The sequence below is a fragment of the Macrotis lagotis genome, chromosome 3 (genome assembly GCF_037893015.1).
Source record: "Macrotis lagotis isolate mMagLag1 chromosome 3, bilby.v1.9.chrom.fasta, whole genome shotgun sequence".
Classification (NCBI taxonomy): domain Eukaryota; kingdom Metazoa; phylum Chordata; class Mammalia; order Peramelemorphia; family Peramelidae; genus Macrotis; species Macrotis lagotis.
In genome coordinates, this window is record NC_133660.1 from 8,917,367 (window position 1) to 8,938,543 (window position 21,177).

Sequence of the window (21,177 nt, forward strand, 5' to 3'; positions counted from 1 at the left end):
GATATAGATATAGATATAGATATAGATATAGATATAGATATAGATATGTTCAGGGTAGCTAGGGTGGTGTAGTGGATAGAACATTGACCTTTGAGGTTAGGAGTAGGGGAGTTTGAATTGTACTCAAACAACTAACACTGCCTAGCTGTGTGACCTTGGGTAAGTCATTTAACCCTGATTGCCTCGCCTCCAAGGCCATCTCCAGTCATCCGGATTTATATCTGGCTTCAGATCCAGATGACTCTGGAGGAGAAAGGGAGACTGATCACTTAGCACAGAACCCCCCCCCCCCCCCAAAGTCCATTTCATGGCGTTCCAATTGTCCTGGCATCACTTCCCCTGATGTCATGGTCTTCTTCAAGAATGAAAGTCAAACATTATCTTATATCCCTGCACACACATACCCTTATATATTTCAACTTAGAAGCAAATAAGTTGTACCGTGAGGGATAACAGATTATTTATTTGGCAGATTCAATTACCTTTTCAAAGGTATCCATCTTTTTTGAAACAAAGGCAGTGAAGAAGGAAGAAGGCATAGGCTTTTATCTTGGAAAGTCTTTATAAACATTTCATTGTAACACCCACCTAATACCATACAATGCACAGCCCAGCACCTTTACAGTATATGAGTAGAATCCTAGAAGCAATAGTACTTTAAGCTCTCTATCTTTGAAAAAAGGATTCCATTTCAAGCTTTCACTTCAGGCAAAAGTAATGAGAGCTTATACCATTACTTGATGCTGTAGTCCAGGATAGCCCCCTTTTTTTTTCAGAGTTAAAAAACCAACAAAACTAGCACCTGTTTCTAGTAAAGTGAATTATAACAGTGACAATTTTAATCTTCAAAAAGTTGCCTGTACATTCCAACAAACTTCATTTCTGTTGTGTGCCTGTCCCAAGGGAAGAGAGGCTTAGTGCTCTATCATTATTCTATAAAAGTGAAATCTCAGAGATAGAACCTGACTTAGATCACATGTTCCTCTTATGTCTTAGGTATGCTCACATCACCAGGACTGTTCGAATGCTGAAATAGAAAATTAGAATTCCTGTTAATAGCTTGTTTCTATATCTTCCAATCGAAGGTATTTTAACAACAGGTTCTATTTAAAATTACCATGTCCCTTTCTATCTAAAATGCACATCAGAGAGCAGTTGAAGTAGTACCATAAAGGAATAATGAACCTAAAGAATTAACTTTCATAGCTGAATGGGATACTTCTGAAACCCGACAGGAGATTTGGGGTTCAGTTAGGACTGAGGTCACTTCCACTGATCTAAAAATCATAAGGAGTGAAATATTTAAGATCTAAAACTGGGCCTCAGTTTTCACACCTGTAAAGTAAGAAAGAAGGTAGGGAGTAGATGAGCTCAAAGGTCCCTTCCAGGGTAGCTGGGTGGTGGAGTACCTTTGAAATCAAGATGACTTAGTTCAAATCCAGCCTCAGACATTTATTGGCTGTGTGACCCTGGGTAAGTCACAGTTTCCTCCTATGTAAAAATGAGCAGGAGAAGGCAATGGCAAACTACTTTAGTATCTTTGCCAAAAAATCAAACCAAAACCCAAATGGGATCTTGAAGTCAGACATGTCAGAAACGACTGAGCAGCTACAACAAAGGTCCCTTCCAGATGTAAATCTATGATGCCAGGCTTCTTTGCTGCCCAAGAAAATGTAGGGCTGTTGGCGGAGCTCTTGGTAAAGAGGAAGAACTGGGAAAGGCTGGCAGCTTTTGTAATCAAAATGCATTTCCTCTTCTTTCATTCAAAAAAAAAGTCATCTCCTATATGATGTCATTAAATGCATGTGAAAGGTTGATATTCAAAAAGATAACATCTGGCACAAGAAATGTTGGCCTCTGGCTAGACTAGAAAGGCTGAGTTCAGTTACCATCAAGGTCCCCTAGAGTCTCAATATGCTCCTCTCTGCAATGGGAAAAGTGACAAAATGTGGCAAGCCCTTGAGCTAGTGATACCCGAGCTAGGACTATACCCCCGAGAGATCAGAGAATGAAGAAAGGGGCCCTTGTATACACTTTTTTTTTGAATTTTTCAAGTTCAACCCCATCACCTTATGAAGGAGTAAAGGGAGACCCAAAGAGATAAAGTCACAACTCAAGTCAAATGATTGGTAAGTGGCAGGACTAGCATATGAAAGCAGGGTGATTTGATGCTACATCTAATATTCTTTCTGTTCCTGACCTCGATGACATCAGCAGAGTGGACTGCAGTTCAGTGAGGGAAACAGGATTTAATATGTTTATGAGAAAATAGATCCAAAATACCAAGGAAAATACCTGGGAAAATGAAATATTAATCTTACAAGGACTGTTATTTGGTAATAGCCTATAAAACACATATGCACACACATATTCATTTCTAGATATTATAAAAAATTTTGGGAATGATGAAAATAGAAAGCACCTACCCCTCTCCTTTGTAGAGCAGATCAAATCCTTCTTTGATTTTAGTAAAAGGTAAAACATGGGTTATTAACTGATCCAAATCAAATTTCTTTGCCAGGTAATCAGACACCAGTATTGGTAGATCATCTTTGCTTTTCCAACCTTAAAAAATATCAAGCATCAGTATTTTACTATTTGTAAGATGTTAAAAGTCAGTCTGTTGACAAAAATTTACTAAGTATTTGCTGTGTGCCAGTCCCGGGAGCTAGTGTCAAAAAAAGAAGGTAACAGTGGTTACTCACATTCTGATGAGTTACAGAGTATTGGAGGGTCTTCTAGGGAGGAGTGGGTGGTCTGTATGTGTCCATGAATGTGTGATTGAGTGTATGCACTGATTGTGCCCCCAAATAGGTGAAATCATGAATCTACTGAACTTTAAAGTGTATTTCTTTTTAGATTTAAATATACAATCTTTAAGGCAGCTAGGTATGCATTAGATCGAGTATTGACCTGGGATTTGGAAGGTCTGAGTTAAAATCCAGCCTCAGATACGAATTGTATGACCCCAGGCAAGTCACTTAGTTTGCCTCAATTTCCTCATCTGTATGAGTTTAGAAGTCAATGAAAAACCACTTTGCTAAGAAAACTCCAAATAGGATCATGAAGTCAGACACGATTGAAACAACTGAACAACATGCCAAACTTGAATTTGGATGATTTTATCTTTTTTGTATCAAATAAAAACTTAAAACAATTTTGTAGCATATATAAGATCTTTTTCACAAAAAGGGGGTGAAGTGGGAGGGGCTTGGGTCCTTTCATAGCCATCATGTCCTTTATCAACTAACAAAAGTTTTATTTCCTCCAAGAAACTTTTTCTAATCTCTCTCTCTGCCCTGATCTCTGAGAACTTAGGTGATAGTGACAATAACTTATTTTATAAAAAGCTTTATGATTTAAAAAAATGTTCATTTTTCAAAACAATCTGTAATGGAGATAAATGCCAGATAAATATAAGAGAGATACATTTAAAAGTTGAGACGACTATAAGCATCACGGACGACACCCAGGTGCTTTGCTACGTGTGGAAATTACTCCATGCTGTGTCTTTTACACCACAGTGGGTTCTGTTAGAAAGCTGAAATGATTTCATTGAGCTTTGTCTCTGGTTTCCTTTTTTAGATAATAATTTATAAAGTGCATTATAAAGTTAGTTTGTAAAATGCTCTCTGTAACCTCTTTCATGTGATTCTCACAATAATCAATAGTGCAAGACATCCCCATTTACCAGAGAAATGAATAGACTTTATATTTCTTCCACAAGCACACCTGACATGATAACTCCAGGAGGAGTTGACATTTTTTTCCCCCTTCTCCTTTGAAGATATTTTGGAGAATAGCCCTGTGTAATTGGTATAACCTACTTCAGCTGTTCTAAGGGATATGGAACTAAATAGACAGTCGAGGAGAACAAATGAGATACATCTCTATATCTTAAAATTGAGCAGAAAGTGATGATGTAATGTAGAGAGACATATTTTGAATGGATGAAGGAAGCAAATAGCACTACTTTGTTGTATCTGTTGTTGTTTTGTGATTAAATGACTGGATAAGTCATTTAACCCCTGCCTCAGTTTCCAGTGTTGTTGTTCAGTCATTTTTTCGGGCATGTCCAATTTCTCAGGACCCCATTTGGGGTTTTCTTGGTAAAGATATTGGAGTTTTTATCATTTTCTTCTCCATCTCATTTTACAGAGGAAACTGAGGCAAATAGGGATAAGTGACTTGCCTATGGTGACACAGCTTGTAAGTGTCTGAAATCAGTTTTCAGCTCAGGAAGAGTAGTCTTCCTGACTCTTAGCCTGGTACTCTATCCATTGCACCACCTACTTGCCCCCATTGTAAGCCTACATAGGATTGAAAATAGGAATTCCCCATGGAAATTATAAATATCAAGAATTCTTATATTTCATACCATTACCAGATCCCTCATATATGAAGTTTGGCACTGTAGAACTGTGACTAAATAAATAAATGAAGTGAATCAATAAACAAGAATAGAGGGGTGAGGATTTTTGAGCTGTTAGATAACATACTAAGACTTGTCCTTATATATCTCATTGTTAGATAACTTAGATAACATACTAAGACTTGTCCTTATATATCTCATTGTTAGATAACTGATCTCCTAGGGACCATCTGCTGGAGGATCACAGATTGTCAAACAACAGAGGGTCATAGATAAAATGAAGCACTAAGAAGCAGGGACTGTAGAGGTAACAACACTGACAAAATGATGATTATTCGCTGGGAACTTGGAGCTGCTGAAGGAGAACTAAGGAGAAAGGTAGTCAGTGGAAGTGTTAATAGGAAACAGTAACTGGTGACACTGGCTGAGTTTGGGTGGCCAAAAGGACCCCATGCCAAGACCACACCTCTCTTTGGTTATTGTGAGGAGATAACTGTATGCCACAGTCTAACAACAAACTGCATCCTGAGTTGCCATAATAACAATCCTCTATGTCCACCTTCTGGATGAACTCTACTGCAGCTAAATCAAAGAGTTGGCACAAACCAGCCCTAAGGCAGTCCCTGAGCTTGGGCAAGAACCCGAGGGAACCTCATCTGAATCATGAAGCCGTGCTATGAATAGACTGTCTTTAGGCACACTTGCCGTATTGCTGCCATGAAACCTCACTACTTGAGTCATTGCTTCAACCATGTGTGTCAAGGCTTAGCCTCACTGCCTTGGGTCCCCTCAGTCCTAGATCAGACCCTGGAACAGGTTTCTTGTTTTCCCTTCTCCAATGGAATAAAGGAAGATTTTTGCGTATGACTTGTGTGAGTTTTCTAATATTTTATTTTTTAGCTATCAGGCTCTAACTTAGGAGTGAAATAAGCCTTTGGAAAACAAGTTAGAGGTGCCAGTATTGAACAGAATGTGTAAGATCTAATTAATTGTTCTTTTCCTCTTTGATTTCCTTTTAAAATCCCTCCCTTTATTTTTTTCTCAGAACTTCATAATTCTCCTTTTTTCCCATTGACAGGCTTAAATAGTTGTGAGAGCATAACTTTTTGCTCAGTTGGCAAATAAGATGTCAGAATGTCCAGTGTCTTTCACCTCTGTGTCAATAGCCCCATTCATTTTCATATGTCTGTACTACTTAGACTCTTTCTCTAACTGGTGCATTTTTGCCCAGGATCACAATTTCAAGAAAAATCCAGACCACTCATTTTTAATCCTGTCTCCTCTTCAAATTTCCCTCCTTGCCCTCACATCTTTACTTTCTCCTTCAGTCTCACTTTATGTATTGTCATCCCCTTTTAGAATGTAAACTATTTTGGGCTATTATTTTTGGCTTATATTTTTGCAGTCCTAGAACTTAGTATAGTCCTTGTAATAAGGATTAAATGACCACTAAATAAATGCTCTATCTTTTTAGTCATCCACCTACCTGTCTCTGCCTTTAGATTATATGTACATATGTATATATATATATATATATATATGTTTATATCTGTTATTGAAATTCTAAATGAATGAATGAAAGCTTCTCATTTCTCAACCACATACCTCCAAAGGTGCATCCTTTCCAGGTGCGCCCAGTGAACAGCAGCATGGGATCATAGGTGAGCATTTTAGATGATGGAGGAAGTCCTACTATCACACTGGTGCCATAGCTCATGTGGCAGGAAGCCAGGGCATCAATCTGATATGTAAAGAAAGGAGAAACTGTCATTCTTATAATATCCAATGGAAGAAAACAATATCCAGTGGAACAAGAGGGGTCCTTCCTCCACTGATATCACTGAGCACATTGATCACCAAGCTTCTATTAAGGGTTTACTGTTTGTAGAACATTGAATATGCTAAACGAAAATGAAACAATCCCCGATTCAAGCTTTTCTAAGTTCTCAGGGGGACAGAGAAGAATGGATAATATTTATGGACATAAATATTGAAAAATCTGTAAGAAAAATTCAAGGTAATTGGGGTGTGGGAATGAGGGGGAGATATTAGCAGCTGTGGAGATTTAGGAAAAGGCTCTAGAAGGAGGCAGCTGGAGAAGTGTTTCTGAGGCAGCAAGTGAAGAGACAGCTCATTCCAAATATGTGAAACAATCTAGACAAAGGGCGCCGATGTGTCACATCAAGAAAAAGAAACACGTCCCTGCATGTTTGAATAGGTTTGGTTTCTCATGTAATGAAGCCCATTTTGAATATAGCAGGAACTTGGCAGTTTTTAGTTTCCTGTTTATATGTATTTTCTTCTTGAAGGCATGAAACAGCAAAAATATAAGATCATAATAACAATCAAGGTCATTCTAGGCTAAACACATCATTTTATAGATGAAGTATTCCTGACCTAGAAAGATGAAGCGGCTTTCTCAAGGTCACAAGGTAGTAAGTGGAAGGACTGAGCACTCATGTCCTTTTGGCCACCTGAACTCAGCTTCTTAGGTTCAGCACTTTCTATACTGCACCATGCTCTCATTTATAAAACAATTGTTCCAGTAATGAAATGTCCTCAAGCCAGTTACTAGTCACCTTGCCCAAGATGAACCAGCAATAAAACTGTACCCAAACCCTTTATCCTTTCCCTTTCTTCCACATTTTCTCCCCACTTCTTTCCCTCCATTCTTTCTTTTCCTCCTTCCTCTCTCCCTTTCTTATTCATTTCCTTCTTCCCTCCCTTCCTTCTTTCCCCCTATTTATCACCTCCTTCCTTCTCTTCCTTCTCTCTTCCTTCCTTTTTCCATTCCTCTCTTCTTTTTACCTCTACTTTTTTCTTCTCCTTCCCCCCCCCCATAACTTTGTCTCATTGTCTCTTTCTATGTCTTTCTACCTGTTTCTCTGACTCTCTGTCTATCTTGACAGAGTGGTGCTCATTTCCCCCATGCTCTAGGTAGATAATTGATGCAGGTTGAGCTTTTTCAGGTCCCATGAATAGGATCACTTTTCTTCTCATTAGGTAGCTGGTGGTTCAATAGAAAGAATGGTGACCCTGGAGTCAGGGAGACCCAAGTTCAAATCCAGCCTTAGAGATTTACTAGCTAGGTAATCCTGAACAACTCATGCTAACCTGCCTCAGTTTTCTCAACCATAAAATAGGGATAATAACCCTAACCGACGGAGTTGTTGCAAGGATAGGATGTGGGATTATATACATACATGTAGATATATTATGTCTGTATTTTCCTTCAAGTTTTATATAAATGCTCATTGTTATTATTATTATTATTATTATTGAGGGAAGGATATTCTTTCTTGAGTTATTGATTGCTTATGTCACCTCTGCTCTTAAGAAAATGTTGACTTTGGCAATGTAAACCCAGTTTTACACTTTAGATATTCTTGTTCAATATCTAAGTTGATTGGTAGGTGGGCACTCAATGTTCTACAAGCAGTAAGCCTTAATAGAAGTTTGACTGAGAGCAAAATGCCCTCAAATCTCTATATTCAGCCAGCCCAGACCATGTTTCACATTATTCCATCTCACCATCCACCAGAACACCAGTGTCCACCAGGCACAAGCATCTTGCCATTTTCCCTCCCATCAAGAATCCAGCACCCCCACTCCAGTTTTTGTCTCTTAGTCTTGCTTTTAGAACAACAGTGGTGCAACAATGTATGATTCCATTCTATGTCTTAACTCACCCATCCAAGATGCTTCTCTCCCATTCTCATTTAGCATTTTCTCCTTCTTGACTATAAACTCTTTGAACATAAAATTTATTTTGGATGATCAAAATCTAGACTTAACACGTAGTAGAAATTTACTTAATTCTCACTGATCAATTGAAGCTGGTAAATACATAACCAGTTTTGAGAAGCGAACTCTTCAGATTTGCATTGCAATTGAATGTTTGCTCATGGCTCCCCAAATCACCACACTGCCTACTGATTACTTACCAAGGTTTCAGGGCGCCCGATGGCCTCAAATGTGTACCCCACAGAATTGTCAGTCATTTCTTTCAGTACTTCACTGATGGGCTTTGTGAGGTCCTTAGGGTTGATGCATTCAGTGGCTCCTACAGCTTTGGCCTTCTCAAATTTGTCTTTGTTGATATCAATTCCAATGATTCGGGAAGCACCAGCTACTTTACAACCCATAATAACGGAGAGGCCAACTCCTCCAAGTCCAAAGACAACACAAGTAGATCCAGGGGTGACCTATGGTGATGAAAAAATACTAGACTTTAAAAATTAATGATGGATTCAATAAAAAGGAGATTGTAGTAAATCTGGAATTTTGGGAAATCTAGAATATGACTCACTAATAAATTGGCATAATAATAAAGATGGTGATAGTGCTTCAAGGTTTCCAAAGAGTTTCACAAATATGTCACAATGATCATTACAAGAAACCCAGGAGGAATATATTGTCCCTATTTTATAGATGCAGAAGCTAAAGCACATGGAAGCTTAGTGACTGACCTAAGGTAACAGAACTAGTTGAAATAGAATAGAACTCTAGCAAGCACTCTGTGAAACCTGTGAAATTATACAGGGATTAGAAACACAAGAAGTTTAGAGACCAGAGACAGAGAAATGATTTTATTAAAAGAAAGACATGGGAACTTACCAATGTAGAATATGTTACCATTTGACTATTAGAAGAAATCTTTCTTAAACCTTTCTTAGGCCTCCCCTGCTTCCCTAGCACTAGTACCTCCCTATCAAAAAATGAATTGGTTTGGTACATATTTGTTTCCATTATATGTGCATGAGTAATTCCTCCTAATAGAAGGTAAGCTCCTTTGGATCAGGAATGATCTACTTTCTTCTCTTTGTAGACCCAGAGCCTACCTCAGTGTCCGGAATACAGTAGACCCTAAACATCTTATTAATCGATTGTTACTTTTTATTGATTTCTTCTTGCTGGTCAGTGGATTGCAATGAATCCAAGAGCCCAATGATGTGGGTATTCCTGTATATAAATTCCATCCATAATTGATCATTCTATGGGATTTTTGCCCATGTATTCTCTTAGAACCATCTAGATTTTTTAATATTATATATATATATATATATATATATATATATATATATATATATATATATGTCAGGACATTACACTTGCTGATATTCTCTTATGTAACCTTCTCCGCCAGTTAGGTTGTCGTTGTTTAGTAGTTTCTGGTCATGGGTCTTTCTGACCCATTTGGAAGTTTTCTTGGCAAAGACACTGGGATGGTTTGCCATTTCCTTCTCCAGCTTATTTGACAGATGAAGAAATGGAGGCGAAAAGGGTTAAATGACTTGCTCAGGCTCACACAGCTAGTAAGTGTCTGAGGATGGATTTGAACTCTTTTTTTTTTTTTTTTTAGGTTTTTGCAAGGCAAGGCAAATGGGGTTAAGCGGCTTGCCCAAGGCCACACAGGTAATTATTAAGTGTCTGAGGTCAGATTTGAACTCAGGTACTCCTGACTCCAGGGCTAGGGCTCTATCCACTGCGCCACCTAGCCGCCTCAGATTTGAACTCTTGACTTCAGGACCAGTGCCTTATCCCCTGGGTCACCTAGCTGCCTTGCTAATCATAAGAATATCTTTTTTATACCACTTACCATACCCAACTGAATAAAACCTAATTACAACTTGAATGAATCATCTACTCTAAGCAAGGAATTGAGCATAATGTTTGCCCATAATACTTTGAACATAAAATAATCTGCACTTAGTTATTTATTGAATCATGTTAAGGCAATTTTAAAGCTAATCATCTCTGGAAAGTTCAAGTTCTGAAATGTTAACACTGCATTAATCAAAAAGGATATTACTAAAAAACAATTGGTACACATGTGGGAATACAAGTTTATAGAATAACTCTAGAGGGATCCAAGAATTGGATTAAAAAAATAAAAATCCTGACCCTTATTGTGCCATTTAGCATGTGATATGGTAAGTATTGAAATCAAATTTTATGTAGGGAGTCATTCTACTATCATTGTCTCAGACTAATTCAATCACTGGATACATGGGTGTTGGTGTTACCTGAGATCCATATTAAAATGCATGATCGTTGGTGCTCTTCTTTTGGAAGTCCAGATGTTTGTTCAATGGATTACAAGTTATCTACTATTATACACATCACTGTTGCACTTCACTAATGAACTTCAGAGATACAGTCTAGCTTTAGTACTTTAAGCATCAACAATAATAGGATTCAAGATGATAGTATAAAAAATAGATGAGGAAGAGATATCATATACCTCTCACAGCTATGGATAGGAGACATGTTCTTAACCAAACAAGAGATTGCTATGCTAAGTACTTGGGGATCCAAAAACGTAAAAGAGAACCTGCTCTCTAGGAGTTCATAATCCAATAGAGGAGGTAAGGTACAAAAAGCTATGTTCATATAAGTTATTTTAGGATCATTTTGGAACTTTTCAATAAAGGGAATTAAGACCAAATTAAGAAAGGTTTCCTGAAAAAAGGTGAGATTTTAGCAGGCACTGAAAGAAGCCAGGGAAGGCAGATGTGGTTAGAAAGCATTCTATGTCTAGGGGTACAGCCAGCAAAAATGCCCAAAGTCAGAGGAAGAGCCAGAGGCAGAGTAGTAAAAAGTAATAAAGCTGAGTTTCCCTCTACAAAAATCCTGAAAGATATAGACTATGCACAAGACTGAATCTTTTTATTTTGGCAAGGCAATGGAGTTAAGTGACTTGCCCAAGGTCACATAGCTAAGTAAGCATTAAGTATCTGAGGTCAGATCTGAACTCAGATCCTCCTGACTCCAGGGCTGGTGCTCTATTCACTATGCCACCTAGTAGCCCCCTTTATTAAAATTTTTATTTTTTTAAGACTGAATCTTGGCAGGGAAATCTAACTCTGTAGACAGAGAATTGTAAATGCATCAGGGTGGAGAGTGAGGGACTGATCTGTGGCACTACCAAAATCTTCATATCAGATTTCTCTGATAAGGATTTGGTATCTGAGATTCATAAACAATCAGTAAATATATTATGACTAGTAGTCATTCCCCATGAATAAACACTCAAAAGGAAGACTGCAAAATACAATCAAATTACTAATAATAACAAGCAAAATAACAATCAAAACAAACCTGAAATTTCACTTCATGCCTTGGAAATTAGCAAAAATGACAGAAAATGACAACACCGTTGAAGGAGTTGTGAAAGAATAGTCACACTTGGGGCGGCTAGGTGGCGTAGTGGATAAAGCACCAGCCCTGGAGTCAGGACTACCTGGGTTCAAATCTGGTCTCAGACACTTAATAATTACCTAGCTGTGTGGCCTTGGGCAAGCCACTTAACCCCGCTTGCCTTACGAAAACCTAAAAAAAAAAGAATAGTCACACTAATACTTTGTTGATGGAGTTGTGAAATGATACAGCCATTTTAAAAATCACTTTGTACTTAAGCTAATAAAGTGACTAAAAATTCCATATTTTTGAATCAGAGACTCCTTTACTAGGTTTATGCCCCAGGAATCCAAAGTCCATATATATTATAAAATATTTGTAACAACTCTTTATGTGATAACTAAGAATTATCTTTATGTGATAACTAAGAACTGAATAAATGTTCATCAGTTGGGGAATGACTAAACAAATAATATTATATGAATATGATGGAATATTGCTGTGCTGTAAGAAATGATGTGTTTGATGATTTCATGATGAATTCAGAGAAGCATGGAAAGATCTATATGAACTAATACAGAATAAGGTAAGAAGAACCAAGAAAACAATATATACAATATCTAAAATAGTATAAAGGGAAAACAATTCCATGATAAAAAAAATCAAAAGTAAATGTAACGAAATTATGAAGATCAAGCACAGGAATTAAAGAGATATGAGAAAATACCTCCAAACTATCCCTTCATGAAGGGAGGAGGTCCACAGGTGTTCGTTATACATTGCACTTGTTTTCTATACTTCAAAAAATCAACATGAAGTATCAATCAACTGAAAAAAGTCTAGAAACTTGTGGAAACAATAATCTGTGCTGGCAATACCAAACTAGGAATGTTTTTAGCACAGAAAATGTTAGGAAATCTTGCATTCTACTGGTAAAGCCATCTCGATCCCAAGGAAAGTCTTAGAGAATGATTTGGTGGAGGAATGTTTTACTTAATGAAAATCATCAGTGTTGTATCCTAGTCAATGCAAAATGCATCTTAGCTGAGACTATATTGTATATTCTATCTACATTTTATACCATATTTCTAACCCAGCAGATATAGATGTTCTCTCCCCTTTAGAATGTGAGCTCCTGGAGACGGGGAATTGTCTTTCTCTTCTAATTGCTTCCTCCATTTTCTTCAAATAGTATGTGTCCAAAGAATGATTTTTCATTCATTCAATCATACTTGCATACTTTTATTTTGTGACACATGGGAATTCATTTAATCACCTATATAAAAAATTACTGTTTCTGATGTCAAAATCATCTGAATAAAGAATGAGAAACTCAGATTGTCTGAATGTTTTTATCTCCAAATCCTTATATGTGTGAAGATAAAGTCTGCTGGATGATTAACTGAATATTTCATTGTTTATCTAGATGCCTAGTATGATACAGACAACAATTGAATGTAATTGTGTTTTGAAACTTTTAGCTGTTGCACAAATCTTTACTATGCCAAGAAAAGCAGCTCTCAAAAAAAAACCCAAGCCATTCACATCCTCACCTTGGCAGTCTTCATTGCTGCCCCATAACCAGTGGAGAATCCACAGCCAATCAAACAGACCTTTTCTAGGGGAGCATCAGCATCAATTTTAGTAATAGCAATTTCGTCCACCACTGTAAATTCCGTGAAGGTACTGGTACTCGAGAACTGGTAAACAGGCTTCCCTCTGCAGGTAAATCTGCTGGTACCATCAGACAATACTCCCTTACCTGTAATACTGTTCAAGATCAAAGGTAACAGTAAATCAATTCAGCTCTATTCTTAGTATAGAGTGATTAATATGAAATCTCCATAAAAATGTCAACTACTTACTCAGCCTTCTCACAGAAGTTGCCATTAGGGTTTATGCAGGAAGAGCATTGTCCACACTGTGGGAGGCAGAGTGGAATGACCTTGTCTCCTAAAATAGAACAAAAATCATGCTTGAGATTGCCTAGAAGTAAATTTTTAAAATAGTCAAATCAATAAATATTTCATGACCTTGTGCCAGGGACTCATTCCATTTGCTTGACAGTTGTATGTATGTTGGAGGTGATAAAAAGAAATACAAAATATAGGCTCTGTCTACAAGGAGATGTCTTGTGGGAAACATAAACTGCAAAGAAGTATGAGTTGAGAGAGTAGCTGCAAGTGAGGCTACATATATATATGTGTGTGTGTGTGTGTGTGTGTGTGTGTGTGTGTGTGTGTGTGTGTGTATGAGGAGAATATTCAGAATGACTATAATGTAGAAACAATAAATATAATTTTTTATAAAGAAGAACCCTGTTGCAAGACAAAGGATGGTCTGTTTCCATTCTCTTCTAATTTAAGATTTGTACACTGCTCAATATTCTCATATCTTGGAGGACTCTTTACCTTTTTGTATCACCTTTGGCAGCCTGGAGAATGAAGTTCATGAACCCCTCCTCACAATAATAGTTTTAAATGAGTGCAATAAAAATTCATTTGAATTGAAACCAATTATATTGAAATATAATTATCAACATATTTAAAAACAAATTCACAAACCCCAGGTTAAAAACCCCTCTCTAACCTGGTTTCACTGTGGTTACTCCTTCTCCGATACTTTCCACAATTCCAGCTGCTTCATGTCCTAAAATTACTGGAAATTTAGCAGCCAGGTCTCCTTTGATTGCATGGTCATCTGTTCGACAGATCCCTGTAGCCAAAATCTGCATGAGAAGAGAAGGACCCCTGAACCCTAGGGGATAACAAGATATCTTGCGTGGAGTAGGGAGGAGACATTTTGCTCATTCGTAAGTGAAATGCATTTAAGATGATTCTCTTCTTATAAATATATCAGTATGGAGCACTTTGCCTATCATCCAGCCTCAAATTCTGTCCTGATGGAGCTAACATTATGAGAGAAATGTTGCCGATCTTGACAGCAACTTGTCATATGCAGGGAAAGTGAGATTATTTTCAGGTGGAAGAGTCAACCAGCATGTGATCTTGTCAACAAAGATCTATATCCTAATAATATTTTGCATTTTAAACTTTTTTATAATTGACCTCTGGGATGACCCAGAGAGGCAGGTCAGGAAGGAAGGGGGCCTATTCTGAAATGCTCTATTACTATTAATAATTATTGCTATGATCAGACATGAGAAAATGTTTGTACCAAGTTTGGTGAGCTACAAAGGTTTATTTGACCCTGACTACTATTTTAAATTAACAGAAAAATGTTGGATTAAAATTGATATTTATTCAAACACTAGTGAAAGCATAAAATGGTATGACTTAGATTATTAGAATATCTTCCATGGAAAGAGTCCATGAAGGGGCCTGAGAAACATTTTATTAGTTTAGTCATTACTCAAGACAGATGGGATGCTTTTTTTTAATTTTTTTTTTCCCAATTACATGCAAGGGAGTTTTCTACATTCATCTTTTTGCAAGTTTTTAAGTTTCTAATATTTCCTTCCACTCTCCCCCCCCCCCCATAGCACATGGGATTCTTAATTTTGGTTTAACAAGAAACAGAGTGATAATATATTACTATGAATTTCATTTGGATTAATTTTATTATTTTTAGTTTAAATTGTAAAAGTCTTTAATTATAAACATACTTGATTATATTATTTTATAAGCTCCAGTTCAGTTCTATAAGTATTTATTTAAGATGGGGCAGTGAGGTGGCATGGCACCTGAAGTCAGGAAGATTTGGATTCAAATCTGGTCTCAGACATTTACTAGCTGTTTTAATCCTGTTTGGCTTAGTTTCCTCATCTATAAAGTGGGGTGGAGACAAAAATGGCAAACCACTCCTTTATCTTCGCCAAGAAAACCCCAAATGGAGCCAAGAGTTGGACATGACTGAGATGACTGAACCACCACAACAATAATCAAGATGTGATACTAAGAGCAAGGGGAAATAAAAATAGGCAAAATAGTCCCTGTCCTCAAGGAGCTTACACACCACTGAGGGCAAAGGACATAGTTCTAAATGACTAATTCAAAGTGATTTTTGTGGGTTAAGGAGAACACATTGAGGGAGAAGTTATGAGGAAAGGTAGCATTTAAGCTGTGCTGTAAAGAGAGCACAAGACACAAGAGGTAGAAATGAAGAAGGAGAGTATTCCAGGGGCAAGTCTTGTGCAAATATATGGTGGCAGGAAACATAACATAGTATAAAGAGAATACCAAATAGGCCAGTTTGGCTCTATCACAAATAAATAAAATGAACAACGTGAAATCAATCTGGAAAGACTGGTTGGAACCAGATTATGAAGGGATTTAAAAGTCAAGTAAAAAAAAAAGCATTCTGTCATAGAGGTTAAAGCTGCTTTTTCTGTATAATCACATGATTAGACTTGTGCTTTAGGAATATAAATCTCCAATTGCATGGAAAATGGACTCTGTGTCAGCTAGGGAAGAGACTGCATCTAACATGAGACTATAGCAATAGCCTAAGCAGGAGGTGATGAAGGCCTGAACAAGTATCTTGGGACAGTGAAGTGGAAAGAAGAGGATGATTGTAAGTGATGTCACTGAAATACAGTCAAGACTCATTAGGAGAAGGAAAAGTGAGGATTGGGGATTTCTCAGAATCTGCAAATTTGGGTGATTGGAAGGATAGTAGCAACTTTGACAGAAATAGGGACATTAGGAGGAAGGATGGAACCAGAGGGGGAAATAACAAGCTTGGTTTTTGAATTTAAGATATTAATGTAACACTCATATATACAGAACTTCAACAGGACTGGAATTCAGAAGAGAGATGAAGGTAAACACAGTCATTGAATTTTCCCATCATTGGCATAGAGATGATAGCTAACACATGGGAGCTGATGAGACGAGAGAGAGAGAGAGAGAGAGAGAGAGAGAGAGAGAGAGAGAGAGAGAGAGAATTAAAAAAGGAAGAAAAGAGGAAGAGCAGAATATAGAGGAGCAATCCTAATTGGAAGTGTGGAATAGATGATGAACCTGCAAAGGAGATAGAAAGTCTAAGTCAAAGAGGTAGGAGGAAAACCAGGAGGAAGCAGTAATTAAGAAAACACAGCAGGGAAGTGACTAGGTGGCACAGTGGATAGAGCACCGACTCTGGAGTCAGGGGGACGGACCTGAGTTCAAATATGACCTCAGACACTTAATAATTACCTAGCTATGTGACCTTAGGCAAGTCACTTAATCCCATTGCCTTGCAAAAACCTAAAAAAAGGAGAAGAAGGAGAAGAAGAAAAAGAAGAAGAAGAAGAAAACACAGTGGGGAAAGAGCATCCAGAATGAAGAGATGGTCTACAATGTCAAGTCATTGGTCTCCAAAGAGTAAATAAAAATATGAATAAAATGATTTTACAAATGTGTATATATGCATAAATATGTATGTGTATGTATATAAGTATATATGCAATATATATATATAATATATAAACATATATACTCATACTTGTGTCTAATGATAACCATCTTGGGGGCAAGAAGAAAATAAGAAATTTACATGATAATTTTATTATATATTTAAAATGAATAGCAAGTTGTACATAATAGATTTGCAGTTTTGTTGTAATCATCTTTTAAAAAATTATACTTTGCTATGAAACTGCTTGTTTTATTCCATAAATCAAAAAGTAAAACAAAAAGATCATGAGATGTGATGTTGAAAAGGCCATGGAAAAGCAATTGGATTTAGCAATTAACTCAGAACATTAATTATTAACATAACAAAATAGTAAAGAATAAGCTTCCCTCAAAGCTTATTCAAATACAAATAGAACAAACATGAAGAGACAGCTCCCTCCAGTCCTTTGCAGAGGTGAGGAGCCTAGAGCAGGGGACATGGTAGGTGATGCCAGATTTTTTAAACGTACTGAAACTTCAATATATTTAATTTTGCCATTTTTCCCCTTCTTCCCCTTTTTCTTGGAAAAGAATTCTTGTAGTGACAAATTATTCTATTGAAGACTAATCTTTTCTAAAAGTTTATGAATGAGAGGATGAAAACAAAATAAATGCTAAAAGGGACGGCAAGTTGTTTAAGTTTTTGTTTTTGTTTTTTGGGGTTTTCACAAGATAACAGAGTTAAGTGACCAAGTTGAAGTTTTTAAAACATTGGGAAGTGTGGTCACGTTTTTAAATATCAGTGTGTGAGCTATTGAATCATGAAAGATTGAAGATTAGAGCAAGGGTGGGATGGAATCAGCAAGCTCTCAGAGGAGACAGAAAGGGCTGAGGGAGGAAGGACACAAACAGCACCAAGGACATTCCCTGAATGACCTCATTGCCTAAAGAAAAACAATCCAAATCTAGGACGATGGCCAGTCCCCAAAGCTGCAGGTGTTCAAAGAAGTGGGCCAATTCCAAGGACACTTGCTAGTTTGGGAAACAGGATAAGCTGCTACTGGGAGAAATCACTCCTCTTTACATTGGCATATAGCCTTCTTTGGTTTTTAGAAGGCAGTGGTGTTAAGTGACTTGCCCCATGTCAGACAGCTAGGTAATTATGAAGTGTCTGAGGCCGCATTTGAACTCAGGTCCTCCTGACTCCAGGTTCAGTGCACCATCCACTGCACCACCTAGCTGCCCCCATGTGTCCTTCTTTGAATAGAGCGTCTACTTAAGGTTCACAGTTTGGAATCCAATTTCTATAGAAGACACTCTCTGAGGAATTTTCCCAGTTGGACCCTGAAAGTTGCTCTCTAGGATTTCCTATTTAGATCTTCACATTTTAGTATTTTCCCAGACTGGTGAGATGTTTCTACTCTCATTTATATTATATATTCTTATATATTATATATAGTTTTAACTTTCCATCTGCTATTGCTATGATTTTATTCTGCTACTAAAATGACAAGGGAGGTTGCAGCCTCCCCCCCCCCTTTTAAAATAAATTTTATCTTCTACTCTTTCCTTTTTAAATAATGATTTAATTTGTAGGAGCAAATCCAAATCCCTAAAGCAATAATTCATTCACTTTGACAAATTTAAAGGCAACATTTTTATGGACCACAGAAAGGAGGAGAAAACAAGGAAGGTGAAGGGAGTATTTGAGGAAGAGAATCAAGGACAAGAGGGGATCTTCCAATAAGCAATCTATTTCCAAGAAAGGATAAGAAGGAGGGGGAGGGAACTGAGGTAACATTTAGGGGAAAAAGACATGGTTTAGGACACATATTGTAGGATAACAGTAAAATCAGTCATGGAATGGTTAAAGAATTGTTGTACAGTAGGGGAGAGGGATAGTTGAGATTAGAGAGTATCAATCTGCAGTAGATCCAGATGACAGAATTATGTGACCTTCTTGATTGGGATTCAGTGGCATGAGGGTAAGAATGGAGGAGGAAAGTCAGCTCAGGGTTTCATCCCTTCTAGAAAGAGATGAAAAATGACAGTATAATGAGATAAGGGATTCCAGGATAGTGAATAAGACCAAAAGGAGCTCAGAAGCTCTACCACAATTTGGGCATAAATAGTCTATATGAATATTTAGAGTGGAGATGACTCTATTCACTATTGCCAACTAGATGACTCTACAATATGTCAAGAAAAGATTGCTTTGAGGGGCAGAACCAAAGTAGCGGCATGAAGGCCAGAACTCAGGGAGTTCTCCCCCAGACCACTCCAAATATCTTTAAATAATGATCCTAACCAAATTCCAGAATGGAGAATCTATAGAAAGACTGAGTGAAACAATTTTCCAGCCCAGGACAATTTGGAAGATCCCCAGGAAGAGTTAGAAAGGGATTAGAAAAGGCCTGGCATAGTCCAGACAGCACTGAGCAAACTGGCTCAAGCTGTATAGGAACAGCCTGTGGGGTGCCTAGGTCCATGGGGGTCCTTTGGTCCATGGCAACAGGATGGTTTCCAGACCTCCCAGCCCAGGGATTGCCAAAGACAATTAGGAAGAAAAACTCTGCCACAGAGTGAGAGAGGAGCCCAGTCCAGTGAAGGCCTCAGCACAGACCCAGCCCAATGGGTCCAAGAGCAGATTGGGGAGTCCCCTGGCAGGGACCCACCCTACAGCTACTTCCAGAACCCTCAGCCCATGGATGGTAAGGGGGATGAGGAAATGGGGGAGATCACAGAGGTTTCTTTATTATCCCTGAGATATACTCAGATCCAGGTTGAAATCTGGGCCCAGTCTCAGGAAAAGGAGCTTTACTGCCATATTGGAGCAGGACCCTCCTGACAGATTCAGGGCAGGGGGAGTGTTTGTAGTCAACCACAGACCAGAGAACAGGCAGGAGAGTAGTCAGAACCTCTCAAAAAACCTTGAAAAAATTGAGGTCCCTGAAAACAGCTGAAAAAATCCTCAAAAGCTTTGGAAGTGTGTCCTCTCCCCTGGAAGCAGAGCCCTGCTTTAACAAAAAAAAAAGTTAAAATCAATCATAGGCTATGCTGAGGAAATGAGCAAACAACAGAAGAAAAAAAAATCTGACCACAGACAATTACTTTGGTCCCTTGAAGGATCAAAACGCACACACTCAGAAGTTGATGAAGTCAAAGCTTCTATATCCAAAGTTTCTAAGAAAAATATGAATTGGTCTCAGGATACGAAAAGGCCAAAAAGATTTTGAAAATCAAGGAAGGGAGGTAGAGGAAAAAATAAGAAGAGAAATGAGGGCGATATGGGAAAATCATGAAAACCAAGTCAGCAGCTTAGTGACGGAGATATTAAAAAAATACTAAAGAAAATAACATCATAAACACCAGTTTAGGTCAAATGGAAAAAGCAGTCCAAAAAGCCACAGAGAAGAATGTCTTAAAAAGCAAAATTGAGGGGCATTTAAGGGACAGAGTAGATAGTGCACTGAATCTGGAGTCAGGAGGATCTTAGTTCAAATCTGGCCTCAGACACTTAATAATTGCCTAGCTGTGTGAACTTGGGCAAGTCACTTAAGCCCATTTCTTTCAATAAATAACATTTTCTAAAAAAGCAAAATTGGTTGAATGGGAAAGGAGATTAAAAAAAGCTCTCTGAAGAAAATAATTTCTTAAAATGTAGAATGGAGCTGAGGGAAATGCATGACTGTGAGAAATCAAGAAACAATAAAACAAAACCAAAGAGTGAAAAACTAGAAAAGAAAGTGAAATATCTCATTGGAAAAACAACTGACCTGGAAAACAGATCCAGGAGAGGTAATTTAAAAATTATTGGACTGGGGCAGCTGGGTGGCTCAGTGGATAGAGCACTGGCCCTGGAGTCAGGAGGACCTGAGTTCAAATCTGCTCTCAGATACTTAATACTTACTTAGTTATGACCCTGGGTAAGTCATTTAACCTCATTGCCTTGCAATATCTATCTATCTATCTATCTATCTATCTATCTATCTATAGATAGATAGATATAGATGATATAGATATAGAGATAGAGATAGATAGATAGATTAGACTACCTGAAAGTCATGATCAGGAAAAGAGGCTATACTTCATTTTTCAATAATTAATCACAGAAAATTGCCCTGATAGCTTACAAGAAGAGGGTAAAGTAGAAATTGAGGGAATCTGCTGATCACCTCCTGAAAGAGATCCAAAAATGAAAATTCCCAAGAATTTTATAGCCAAATTTCAAATTAAGCCAGTTTTCTAGGAGAAAATATTACAAGCAGCCAGAAAGAAACAATTCAAATACCATGGCTCTACAGTCAGGATAATACATGATTTAGCAGT

General features: G+C 37.6%; 1 protein-coding gene across 2 annotated transcripts in view; it reads right to left on the bottom strand.

The window, feature by feature from the left end:
* Positions 1-418: 418 nt before the first annotated feature.
* The window catches only part of LOC141517256 (all-trans-retinol dehydrogenase [NAD(+)] ADH7-like), a 31,386-nt gene continuing 10,627 nt past the window's right edge, over positions 419-21,177 (bottom strand). Inside the window, exons 2-8 of one of the 2 annotated variants that reach the window (XM_074228089.1) lie at positions 14,102-14,240; positions 13,378-13,465; positions 13,066-13,282; positions 8,317-8,577; positions 5,978-6,113; positions 2,427-2,565; positions 419-1,027 (exon numbers count right to left, since the gene is read on the bottom strand). In XM_074228089.1, the coding sequence (XP_074084190.1) occupies positions 1,003-1,027; positions 2,427-2,565; positions 5,978-6,113; positions 8,317-8,577; positions 13,066-13,282; positions 13,378-13,465; positions 14,102-14,240 (1,005 nt within the window). In that variant the 3' untranslated portion in view covers positions 419-1,002. The remainder of the gene's footprint in view (positions 1,028-2,426; positions 2,566-5,977; positions 6,114-8,316; positions 8,578-13,065; positions 13,283-13,377; positions 13,466-14,101; positions 14,241-21,177) is intronic. The other variant, XM_074228088.1, reaches the window with a different exon arrangement.